The sequence below is a fragment of the Bubalus kerabau genome, chromosome 10 (genome assembly GCF_029407905.1).
Source record: "Bubalus kerabau isolate K-KA32 ecotype Philippines breed swamp buffalo chromosome 10, PCC_UOA_SB_1v2, whole genome shotgun sequence".
Lineage (NCBI taxonomy): Eukaryota > Metazoa > Chordata > Mammalia > Artiodactyla > Bovidae > Bubalus > Bubalus kerabau.
In genome coordinates, this window is record NC_073633.1 from 24,310,483 (window position 1) to 24,323,229 (window position 12,747).

The window sequence follows — 12,747 nt, forward strand, 5'->3', positions numbered from 1 at the left end:
CCAAGGAACACTGAGAAAAGAAAGAAAGAAAATATAAGCCATACACTGGAAGAAGATATTTATAACACATACAATGAACAAATATATGTATGTATGTAAAACTCTTATGAATCAACAAAAGACAATAGGAAACCAGGAAAAATACATGAAAAAATATTGCTCAGAAGAGGAAACAAATGGCAAATGAATATTCAAAAAAATGCCAACCTTACTGGTAATTAGGGACTTGCACACTAAAACACAATTAGATGTCACTAGATTGGGAAAAATAAGAAAGTCTGATGATTGCAATCATTAGCAAGAATGTATGTAGATTAGGAGTAACTCATACCCTGCAGGTGGGAGTGTACATTGTTAGAACTAGTTAAAACAGCTTGGCATTATCTTGTAAAGTGAAGGTTAAGTCACCCTATGACTCAGTTCTTCCTCTCCCAGATGCAGAGCCTAAAGATGCTTCGACATATCTGTATCAGGAGCCACAAATAAGAACATTTGTAGCAACAGTGTTGGTAATAGAGAGAACTGGAAATGACTGAAATATCTGTCTCCAGAAGAACACATATGTCTATGGTGACATATTCAGATACTGGAACGCTATACGGTGGTGAAGGTGAGTGAACTATGCTCCGGGCATCAACAAGATCTCAAAATTACAATACTGAATGGGAAAAAAAGCAAATTATTAAAGAATACATACAGCAGGATGCCACTTATATAAAGTTCAAAATTTTACAGATACATTCAGTGGTGTATGTAAGTGGAAGCGGTATGGTCCACTCCTGGTGCAGGCAATGAAAAGGTGAGATATTTGTAAAGAAATTTTAAGCAATAATAAAAACAGACTCAATCTGCTGCTGCTTATCCTATGCATCAGCGATTCTGAACAATATTATTGATGAAACCCTCCTCCCCACAAAGACAACTACTTCCAGTCCCCACCCTTCCATTGGTACACAACTGAGCACATGTTTAGAGACATTTTATTTCTGCAGTAAAAAAAGTATCATGAGTAGCAATGGGATGACTAAAGTTCATCTGAGTGGATTATCTTGGAGAGCAAGACAGGGATACAGTTGGGGACCAGCAGATGCTTCCAAAGGTATGCCTTATGTTCTCTTTTTTAAAACCAAGTTATTGGTGTATGGCTACTTATCACATTTTTAATATTCAGTATTTGTTATGGTTATATCTTCTTCTCTGTGTTATGAAATATTCCACCCTCGAGAGAAAATTGAAAATGCCACATCAGGGGGAGGGCCGGGATTGGAGAAGACTCACTCTGGATGCACTGCTGCTGCTGCTGCTAAGTCGCTTCAGTCGTGTCCGACTCTGTGCGACCCCATGGACGGCAGCCCCCAGGCTCCCCCGTCCCTGGGATTCTCCAGGCAAGAACACTGGAGTGGGTTGCCATTTCCTTCTCCAATGCATGAAAGTGAAAAGTGAAAGTGAAGTCGCTCAGTCGTGTCTGACTCTTCCCGACCCCATGGACTGCAGCCCACCAGGCTCCTCCATCCATGGGATTTTCCAGGCAAGAGTCCTGGAGTGGGGTGCCATTGCCTTCTCCACTGGATGCACTGGAAACTGTGAACTCAAGAAAGAATGAAAGGACCACGGTTGACCAGAAAACGATGAGGAGCCATGTTGGGGGAGGAGGGGATTGAATTGAGAGGGAAGCCATGAGTACGGGTGAGGCTTCCAGGAAGCAGGTGGGCAGAGAGAAGACGGTGGGGTCATGGCCAGGGGCCCAAAGCACTGAGCCTCGGGAGAAAGAAGAGCTCTTTCTTTGAACAGAAAGAGCAGTGAGAGGAAAGCAGGTCCTAAAAGCTGGGGTGGGCCGGGCAGCAGGACAAAACCTGCGGAGATCCGCCTTAGGTTTACCAGGGGGCCGGGGAGGACCTCATCCACCGCGTTCTGTGTAGAAGCGGTGGGGCCAGATCGCTGTGGAGGAGGAAGTGACTCAGAGGAAGGGAAATGAGGGTGGGGCGTCCAGACAGCTCTCAAGAAGTTTGGCTGACAGATGAGGAGCAGCAGCTGGGAAGAGACTCGGAGTCTAGGAGGGATCTTATTCAATTTTTAAAATGTTTGTTTAAAAAAATCCCAGTCTGGTTTAACCCCACCAGGGCAGAGAGTGTCTTTGGGCAACTGGCAGCTGTAAACACGACAGGTGTCCGCTGGAGTCGAAGCAGGGGGTTCAGTGGCATTTCGAGGAGGGGCCGGCTGACTGCCCTGGTGGGGAGAAGTGTATCATTACTGACTGTTCCGAATTGCTGCTAGCTGGAGATGGTGAAAGGTAAGAGAAAGCAAACCACATTTAGCCATTTATATGCGGTTTTAAAATTTTTCTGCAGACTATGCACCCCTACCTTCCTACAGACTGCTCCTGGCACTCAGCCCTTGGTACGTGCCACCAATGGGAGTGATCAGGTTTGAGTCTCCAGACCCCAGGTGTGCACCCTGGCTCCTTCACATTCCAGCCAACTGGTCTAGGCAGGTTCCCTCTTTGAGCCCCTGGGCTCACTGTATTGGGGCCCTCCCTTAGGGTATTTTTGAGGATGGAATGAGAGAACAGGAAAGCACCAAGTGCCCAGCACACAGTAGGTGCTTACTAAGTGTCCTTTTGTAGTCAGGGAACAGAGAAGATAGTGATTGGGATTGCTCCAGCCCCCAGTGGAGGAGCAAGGCCCAGTGCAAGCCTGTGGTGGATCCTTGAGGGGCTGAGTGGAGGCAAGTAGCCTGGATCTACCCCTTGCAAATTGGCTGGGTGTGTAGCTAATTCGTCCCACCCCCCAGTGGCTGGCTGTCTGCAAAGGCCTCCCCATAGCCCCAGATGCCAGGCCTGCATTTTGCCCTGCCCTCCTGGTGGGTCCCTGAGGACCCATGGCCTCCTGGGCCACAGGGGGCAGTTGTCATGGGGACGCAGGGCCTGCTGCAGCTGCCTCCTTAGCAACGGGACTCCCAGGCCAGTTACCATGGCAACAACATCTACTAGGCAATCACTGATGGGGATGGGAACGGATTCCCTGCCCTTTTCTGAGGACTTTCCCCTCTGGAGTGCAGGCAACACGGCAATCCTCTGCCACCACCATGTGGCCCTGGGGAATTTGCTTTCCAGACTCAGAACGCTGCCTCTCTCCTACGCCGCAAGGTACAACTCTGAGGGCCCTTGGGACCCTCTTCAGCAAGGGGTGGAGGAAGCAGCCTTGAGGGTCTTCTCAGAGGGTCTGGAGTCAGGCGCCCCCTCCGGCGCCCACAGTCAGGAGTGCCATGTCACACCTCCTTACAGTGAGGCCTCTCTGGTTCCCCAACTCCCGCAAGAGCCCAGCAGCTGTGTTGCCTCCTTGGCTACTCTAACATGCAACCTTCTGCCCTGGCCATGACACCCTCCTCCCAGCCTGGTAACATTTTGTGACCCATCTGATCAGGCTGAGATCGCATGTCCCTCTTCAGGATCTCACTGGAGTTCATGTGCTCACTATCCTTCTCCAGGCAGCACCAAGGAGTCCCAGGGCAGCCCCCACAGCTGGGGTGGGAAGGACCTCAGTTAGGGTCTCACGCCTACACTAGCCAAGGACACACGCTTTCTCTCTCACCAGCCCACCAACAGTGCACACTTCTGTCCATAGCCAGACCTCACACTCTCTCACAGCTCTGCTCCCCGACCCCTGCTCTTGGGGGCACAGTCTTGTGCGTACAAGCACACCTTGCTCTAGGGACAATGTCCCACTGCCCTCCACGGCCAGGCTCCTGAGGCTTCAGAATCCACGCTGCACCCCCCATCCCTTGCCCCTAGAAGAAGGCAGCATCTGCTGGAATTTTTTTATTTAAATAAAATATACAACTCGGTGCATTTACCATTTTCTGTTTTAAAAGTGGAAGATTTGAAAATTGCTTGTGAGAGATGGGGGATGGAAGGGTCCACTGACCAGACCTGGCTTTCCCCCTCTCTGGAGTGGCTGGGCTGAGTCGGAGCTTTCATAAACTGCATGTGTATCTGTGTCTCTGTATGTGTGTGGAGGGGGGTGAGACCAAGTCCTGGTGGCTAGAAGGGTCCTCATTACTCATGGCCCTGCACCCCCCACTATCCCTACCCCCTCCCCACCCCCTGCCACCTCCAGGTCTAGATCGAGTTTGGATCCAGTCCTGCCCTCCTTGTGGGGCATAGGTAGGTGCCAAACTTCTATGAGCAGCACTCATAGAAGGCGCTGCTACGTGCAGCTCTGAAAACTCAAGGGGCCTTCTTCTGCCCAGTAGAGACCAAGGCTAGGTGGCTCTTCCGAAGACCCCAGGATCCTTCCCCCTTTTCTTTCCCGGATTATTGCCTCACACCCCATGACCCATCTATAGAGAAATTTTGTCCACATCCCAGGACAAAGCCTGATCTCGCCAACTTTCTGGCTTAAGAATGTGGAGGAGTGTTCCGGATGGACAAGGCAACACCAGCCCCTCTCATTATTCAGGCCTTGGCAGCCGAACCTCTTCTCCCACTTTAGGCAGTGGAGGTACCACTAACCATGGCTCTGAGCTGTTTTCACAATGGCCTCCACTTTGGACCTGCTTCTGGCTCCTGGTTGCCTTCAGAATCCAAGTCAGTTCCCTTAGCCTATCACACAAGGCTTCCTTCTGACCACAGCTTCTGGATCTCTTCCCAAACCCCCTGACTCCACAACTCCACACCCACCTCAGTCATTTCCCCACCGTGCACACCACCTGACCCCCTGCCCCCTCCTTCCCTCCCTCTAACTTTCCCACACCTGGAGGCCTGGCTCAAGCCCACCACTGGCCGCACACCTTCCTTAGACCCTTAGAAAATTCCAGCTACCTCCTGTGTCCTGAGATTGTAAGTCCTGGAGACAGCAGCCAAAGCTCCTTGGGATCTCACCATAGCTCACTGGGGCAAGGTTCTGGGCACATGAGGGGCAGAAGAAACATGATTTATTGAGCACCTCCTATGATATGTGCCAGGTGCCGGGCTGGGCATGTCACGTGTTCTACAGTTCTCATCTGCTCCTCATAGGTCCTTGTGAGGTGTACCACGAGTACTCCCATTTTACAGACGGTTAACAGAAAGCTCACATGAGCTAAGAAAGCTCAGAAAGCTAAGAAGTGGTAGGTCTGGGATTGAAATCCAGGTCTGATTACCTCCAAAATGTGGTTTCTTCCCTCTATACCCTGCATGGGTGTCAAATTCAGCTCCTGTCAACACAATTTTCTAATGAAAGGAACATCAGCTTTAGCCTAAGGTAGGCAGGCCTAGATTACAATCTCAGATCAGTCCCAGCTCTGCCACTTGTAATTATCCAATTCTGGAACAATGACTAATACTCGGTTTCCTCGTCTGTGAAATGGGAAGAATCAAAGTAGCTACACCTCCTTCAATTTGTAAAATTGAAGCAGTTAATATGTGTAAAGTGCTAAACCAGTGCTTGGCACAGAGCAGACTCAATAAATAGAAGCTTCCCTCCCCTCCCATTCTACAGATGGGAAAACTGAGGGCCGCAGAGGTGATGGGATGTGCTTGAGGCCCTGCAGGGTAGGAGAGGCACGGCCTGGAGTCTTCCGCTTCCATGAGGGGAGGTCGGGCTGGGGCTGAATTTGAGACCAGAGGTGGGGAGAAAGGAGGCCTGCCAAGAGGCTCTGGGGTCTTCTTCCCTGAGGACTGGAGAAGATACATCCCCCAGGCCCTGTGGTGCCCAGCCTGCGGGCCAAGGCAGGTTACTGGATGGAAGGTGACCTGGGTGTCCTGGCAACATGGGGTTAAACTAGATTGCACACACATGTGCACATGTGTGAGTGGCTATCTACATGGCTCTACAGAGCGCTACATAGCTATACATATACACATCTTACATACATATACATATACATCTTGCTAAATTTGCAGTAGAAAAAAATGCAAGACTCTCAGGACCCTGGCCCATTTGTCCCCAGGACTCAGGCAACTGAGGCTCCCTAGGAACAAACTCATGGGCAGCCCTTCCTGGAGGAACGGAGATGACTCCCAGCAGAGTGGGGCTCCAGGTTCACAGCTAAGGGCCTAGTGGTGGCTACTGCCCTAAAATGAATACAATGACCGGTCTGCGCTAGGAACCCCAAACACGGGTCATCCCCACCCCTGCCAAGCCCCAGAGACCCCACCTGCCTTCCTCTGGCTTTTACACTTGGGCCCTGCCTGCTCCCCTCCCCCCTCCCTCCCTCTAGTGCTGAGTATTAAAATAGTCTATAAAAGCAAGTGACCAAAAATCTATAGCTCTAAGAATACCTGGTTATTTTCTGCTGTCTTTTGTTTTTCTGGTGTGGATTTTTTTAATGATAATTATTATTGGTATTGGTATATCTCCTAATCACAGTTAAACCTGAAGAAAAAAAGAAGGGAGAAAAAGAAAAAAATAGAGGAGAGGAGGAGGGAGGGGAAGCAGCTTATAGGTTGGACGGCAGTTTGGAGCGCACCGGCTCAGACCTGGACCCAGGTTCCCTCTGGGGAGCAGCAGTCAGAGGGGGCCCCCCAGAAGAGGTGGCTCTTGCCCCAAATAAAGAAAGAGGGGGTGGCAAAGAACCTGAGGATGTCTTCCGAGGCAGAGTGACGTGCTGGCCAGGGACGGCACCATAGGGCTTCCCGGGGAGACCGAGGCCCCCGCTGCCCCCGCTGCCCCCGCTGCCGCCCCCGCCTCTGGGAAAGAGCGGGAAGGCTGCCACCGACTCCCCAGAGGAGTGCGGGGAGGCTCTGCGGAGAGTCTGCGCCCCGTCCTGGGGGAGGGCCGGCTGAGAGGCTGAGATGAGCTTGAGGTCCTGGGTCAGGCGACCAGGGGTGAGGGGCGGCGTGCCCCGGCGCTGGGGGACCTGGGGCGGCGGGGGGCTGGATGCAGGGGGCAGGAGCAGGGATCCGTGGGAGCCAGAGGCCCGGGGCGGGGCACTTGGGAAAGTTCTTGGAGGGCCCGGGCTGTGGCCAGGAGGGCTGGGCCCTCCTCGGGGGGTGAAGGCGACAGGAGAAGCCCCCCCTGAGGACCCTGCCACCAAGGACAGCCGCTCAGGCTGCCGCGGGGGTGTCTCTGGCGTACTCGGCTGGCCGGCGGCCAGCCCGGGGGACAGCTCCCCGGGAGGCTGGCCCAGCTGCCCTGGGCAGGACGACGGGGACCTGGCCGACGGCGGGGGCGGCAGGAAGGGCTCCACGAGTCCCAGGCCTCCCCGGGCCCCCGGCAGCGGGGGCGGCGGCTGGCTGGCCTGCGGGGAGCGGGCGCCCGGCTGCAGAGGGGTGAGCAGGGGCGAGTCGGACGAGGACAGGGAGCCCCCCAGCGCCTTGTGGAAGTGGCCGAACCCCGCGGTGGCGGCGGCCGCGGCGGTGGAAGGCGTGGGCGCTGGGGAGGAGCCGCCGACCCCTGGCGGCGGGGAGGAGCTGGACGAGGGGAGGAGCGGGCTCAGACCGGCCGGCGCGGAGAATCCAGCCAGTTGTTGGATGTGAAAGGAGGAGGAAGACGGCGTGTCCACCTGGGACGGGCTGCTGGCGGGCGAGGCGGAGCCCAGCGCCGATGGGATCAGAGACTGCAGCCGCTTCAGGTGCCGGGGCGTCTGCCCGGCCCCGAGGCCGCCGAGCCCGGGCCCCGGGGGAGGCCGGAAGATGGCAGCCGGCAGGCGCGGGTGGTGAGTGAGGGCGATGGCCACGGAGGTGGTGGCGGCGGCAGCCTGCAGCGGCGCCTGGATCAGCGGGGTCCAGATGACCGGCGTGGGGGTCGGCGTGGCGGAGGCGGCGGCCTGGACTCGATGCGCGCAGTGCGCCATCTCCCTGTCGTGCTGCACGATCTGCTGGATGATCTCGTTCTCCTGGTAGTTGAAGACGCCTGAGTTGAGGTCGTGCTGGACTTTGTGGAGGAGGATGGAGTTTTTCTTGCCTGGACCACCGAACAAGATCAGGCGCTTAGGCCGGGGAGGGAGCAGACAGAAGCCTGTAGCCCGCCCCCGCCCCCGCCCCCGCCCCGCCGCCACCTCCCTCCCCGCAGGCAGCTCACCGATGCGGTCCAGGCGGTCCAGCGCCACCGTCTCGAAGGCCCTCCGCATCATGGGGTACTCCTCCAGCACCTCATTGAAGTTGTCCACGCTCAGCGAGTAGAGGCGGCAGTAGGTGTCAGCCCTCACGCTGGCTGTGCGCCGGCCCCGCGTCAGCAGGCAGATTTCTGCCAGGATATCAGGAGTCAGGGGCCTCCCAGCAGATTCCACAGAACCCCACCACCACCCCGTCCCACCCAGACCTGGGCCCTGCTGTCTGGGACAGAAGCTTGACAGGCTCACAAGGCCCCATCCCCAGGCTGTGACCCCTTCGGATGCCAGCCTGCAACCAAATGGGTACCAGACTAACTCCCATCTCTGGAACCACCCCTGTATGAGGAAAGGGCAACCCACTCCAGTTTTCTTGTCTGGGAAATCCCATCATGGACAGAGGAGCCTGTCAGGCTACAGTCCATGGGGTTGAAAAGAGTCGGATAGCATGCGCCAGCCTCACAGACACCCACTCCCAGGCAGTGGCGTGAGGGTCTGTGATGTCATCCTCAGTGACTCCCCAACCCATTCCCCTGTCCCCCCAGGACCCCTTAGCTGCCTCACCTCCAAAATAAGAGCCATCTGCCAGCTTGGTCTCCTTGTTGCCCTTGGTGAGCACACTGACCACCCCGTGCTGAATGAAGTACATCTTCTTGCCAATGGTGCCTTCGCGGATGATGTAGTCCCCAGGCTGGAAGACCTCGAAGCGCAGCTTGGTCAGCATGGAGGTCACAAAGTTGGGATCCGCGTTGGCAAACAGTGGCATGGAGGCCACCAGCTTTCTGCAGTTAAAGTTGATGATCTCCTGCTCCCAAGATGGAGTGAATTGAGAAAGGGAGGTGGAGGTGAGGGGAACCGCCCGGCAGGAAGGCCTGGCTCCCCTCCCGGGCCACCAAGCTCACCTCCCGCAGTGGCTCGCTCAGCTCGCCCAGGATGCTCTCCTCATCGAACATCTTGCCCTGGTAGCGGTGCTCGTAGTAGTCATGGATGCGCTGGCGGGTGTCAGGCGGGAGCTTGTGGAAGGACATGTACTGCTCCACCTGCTTGTACTGAGTGCCAGGAGAGAGAGAGTGTCACCTCCTAGCCAGCCAGTCTGACCGCCCCAGCTGGCACCACGCTGTCTCGGCTGCTGGTGACTAGAGCCAGCATGGCTCCCGTGGGCCTTTTTGGCTGACCTTTGAGAGTGAGGGCCTCAGCGTGGATGTGGCCCTGACTCTCAGCCACTTGGGGTAGAGGAGGGGCACTAGAGCATCCAGTCTTCACCATGTTCAATACAATGATTCCTCTAAAGGTCAGTCTCCTCTGTGTCACACTGTGGACCAGCGCGGCCTCGCTCACAGACTCTAGAAGGAGCTGTTTCCCAGCAGTTGTAACAAACTGGCAGAGGCAGCGGAATGGGCTGCATTAGAGGTTTGGAGGGGTTGGAGACTGAAGGCAGGATGCCTGACCCATCAGGTGGGGCATGTATCCAACCATGGGCTCTGGTGAGGCTGAGTCTTTGGTTAAAGAGCAACTCCAGCTAGGCCTACCAGCTGGAGGGAGGGGCTGGGTAGAGAAGGGATGTTAAGTAAAGGTTTGGGGACAAGAGATTGTGACCCTAAGTGCCCAGGACTTAACCAACTAAGAAATGCTCCTGCCCCCGGCCCCCCGGGGTGATGGGTGGGTGCCGCTCCAGCCATCCCTGGATTGTGGGTGGAGAGTGGGGATCCTCAGGTGCATAGCTGGGATAGGAGGCACAATTAGGCAAGAAACAGATGTTCCCACAGGGGGATGTAAGGGAAGTCCCTGTACCCCAGGAACCATCAGAAATAGGATGTACTAGGGCTCCAAAGAGGTGGGGACACAGTGCTGCGACAGAGCAATGACAAGCAGGAGGTGATGTTCCCTAAGGTTCTTCCAAGTGCCGTGACCCAGGCAGGAGCCAGCGGGGATGAAGGAGAAGGAGCTGATGACAGGGCAGCCGCTGCCAGGCACCAACGATGGCCCCCGGCTTCTGGCCTGGGCGTCTGCGCTACCGTATCCGCTAAGAAGACAGGCAAGAGGGGAGGCTGGAGTGGAGAAGGCTGGAGACTGTTCTCATCTTGGACATGATGAGGGTGAGGTCCAAAGAGGCATCAAGTAGTGTGGGGCTTAAGAAGGAGCTGGGGGCTGATTATACTATTTGGGTCCCACTGCAGTGAGATGGACACAGAACATGGGGTGGGGTGGGAAGGCAGCCCCTAAGAAAATGGGAGAGAGAGAAGCAGAGATTTGGGCCCACGCCACCAGGCGCCCAGCGTGGGATGACTGAGAAGATGAGCCAGCCAAGGAGAGTGGGGAAAAGAGCAGAGAGCATGCGGTCGTGCAAACAAGTACGAAGCCCAGCAGGGAGTCATAACTGTCAGGGGCCAAGCAAGACAAGGACCCCACAGGACCCACTGGCTTTAGCAACACAGAGGACACAGGTGACCTCAGACTCAGCAGGCTGAGAGAAGGGCAGATTCAGCAGCCGCAAACAATGCAAGTTGGGTTGGTTGCATGGTACATTGGTCGGTTTTAGGAATTTGTCCATGAGAAAGAGGCGGAGAGCAGAAAAGATAGCAGCCAAAGCCGAATGATGGTGGATGGACAGACATTTTTAAGAAGGGAGAGATGGGGCAAGTGTCAGTGCTGGTGTGAGGGCCTGGAGAGGAGGAGGCCTGAGGGGACTGTGGACACAGCGTAGGGGGCCAGGTGGGAAAGGGGCCCTCAGGCAAGAGACACAGGCCCCCAACACAGCAGGAGGAGAGGGGGTACAGATAAAAGACATTAGAGGTGTTTTAAGGCTGGGAGCTGAGTGTCCCCTAAGAGGAGTCCCCCCCTCTGTCGTCCACCCAGGGAGCCCCCATCAGAGGGGGCTGGACCCACGGAAGCCCCATGCCTGTCAGCCTGTGCTCCCTGTGGGAAGGAGCGATGGGCAGGTTCTCCTAAGAGAGCCCAGGGTGGACCTCGGCGTTCCGCCCTACCTTCTCCTGGTACTGGCGCCGGGAGGAGTCCAGGGACTGGATGAGGGCAGTGGCATGGCCGATGAACATGGCGTAGCAGGTGGCACCCACAATCATGCTGAGCATGGTGAGCCAGACGTCCGACATGCCCACCGGGGCCTGCCGGCCATACCCGATGCACAGCATATGACTCATGGCCTTGAAGAGGGCGTAGGAGTACTGCTTTCCCCAGGAGTTGTTCTGTGGACAGATGCACAGGTGGGCAGATGGGGAAAGGGGTAGGCCAAGGAGAGGCAGGCCCTTCTCTCCAGCACCTAGAAAAGCTACACCCCTCCCCCAGCCTAACTCCCAGTAGCTGGGGCCCAGGCTCCCAACCTTGCTGTCAGCTGAAAACCTTGGCTGAGGAGCGAGGAGGCTCGACAGCCCGGGGTGACCAAGTGAATCCCTCACCTAGGCCATTCTCTGGCAAGGCAGGGAGGGCAGGGCTCAGACTGGAAGTCCCAGAAAAGGGATGGGCTCAGCCTAGCCCCTGGCTGACGTCTCAGCCCCTGGGGCAGCCTGGAGTCTCCCCAGCAGCCAGGGCTCCGGGCTGGGCCACCCCGCTGTCCTGCACTTGCTGAAGCAGCTCCATCCCTCCCACCAAGCTACTGCCAAGTGAAGCCCATTTCCCCACTGACCTCAATTATAAAACCAGATATGCTTCCCCTGGGGGGACAAGCTTGGGAAGACTGAGCCAAAAACGCTGTCCTCATTTTGGGTGAGCAAAGTTAAAGAGCTGCCGAGCTAAGGTGCCTCCTGTGTGAACCCAGCCTGCATCCAGCCAGGGCTGCGCGGCTTGTTACCCTCCCCTACCCCAAAGGTGGATGGTCGGAAACCCACACAATGCTGGGGGCGGGAGGACAGAGAAAGGGAGCGAGGCTCCTGGCTATTTTTGTCTGCAAAGCCAGTCCGTGTCTCAAGGAAGGCTCAGTGTGGGAACACTGGGCTTGGAAGGGCCACCTCCTAAATTTAGTGCCTGTGTGGGCCTGTCACCCACACACAGAGCAGAGTTAACTGCCCCAAATGAGGGGGCCACCAGGTGGTGACACCCCACCTCCCCAGTGCTCTCTGCCCACAAGGTGGATGCATTAGCATTGATGTGGAAATCAACCCTCACGCATGACCCCCAGACTCTTGCCCAGAGCCCTAAGCACTTCGGAGGTCACCAAGATTGTTTCCAGCACCTGGAGGAAGGCACAGGAGCTGCCAAGTTCAAGGTCACTTCGACCATCCTGGACAGAGCTGAGCTAGTCTTGGGGTTCTCAGTTCAGACAAGAGTGGGAGGTCTGCAGGGCTGATGATCTTCAGGGGTGGAGGGGCCCTGGGCTCCCGGCCTGGGGGACAGGGTTGGGGGGGCAGCCCCCACTTGCCTCCAACCAGGGCTTCCGGCCTTACTGCTGAGCCTCTGGGGACCCGGAAATTCGATCCATAAGGCCAATTCATTTACACTTAGCTCATCTAAAGGCTGTTTTGTAAAGGCCTGTTTGATGCTGAAAGATGCCTCAGGGTCTCTTTCACCTTTTTCAAAGCCAGTTTTCCCACCCCTGGGGCCCCTAGAGACCAAACCAAACTAACTGGGATTGAGAGGAGGAGGCAAGGGTTCCCAGAGCCAGAGAAGGGCTCACAGGTCCAGGGGATCCTCCATCCTGCCTGGAGCTCACCCTGTCCCTGGGAGGCTGTGGGACCCTGCCCCATGGCTCGTCTCACCCACCCACAG

The 12,747-nt window shown here is 56.1% G+C and overlaps 1 protein-coding gene across 1 annotated transcript in view; it reads right to left on the reverse strand.

Moving 5' to 3' along the window:
• Window positions 1–6,297: 6,297 nt before the first annotated feature.
• The window catches only part of HCN4 (hyperpolarization activated cyclic nucleotide gated potassium channel 4), a 41,819-nt gene continuing 35,369 nt past the window's right edge, over window positions 6,298–12,747 (reverse strand). The window contains exons 4-8 of the mRNA XM_055536935.1: window positions 11,013–11,231; window positions 8,931–9,077; window positions 8,593–8,833; window positions 8,001–8,165; window positions 6,298–7,883 (exon numbers count right to left, since the gene is read on the reverse strand). Coding sequence (XP_055392910.1) covers window positions 6,418–7,883; window positions 8,001–8,165; window positions 8,593–8,833; window positions 8,931–9,077; window positions 11,013–11,231 — 2,238 coding nt within the window. The 3' untranslated portion in view covers window positions 6,298–6,417. The remainder of the gene's footprint in view (window positions 7,884–8,000; window positions 8,166–8,592; window positions 8,834–8,930; window positions 9,078–11,012; window positions 11,232–12,747) is intronic.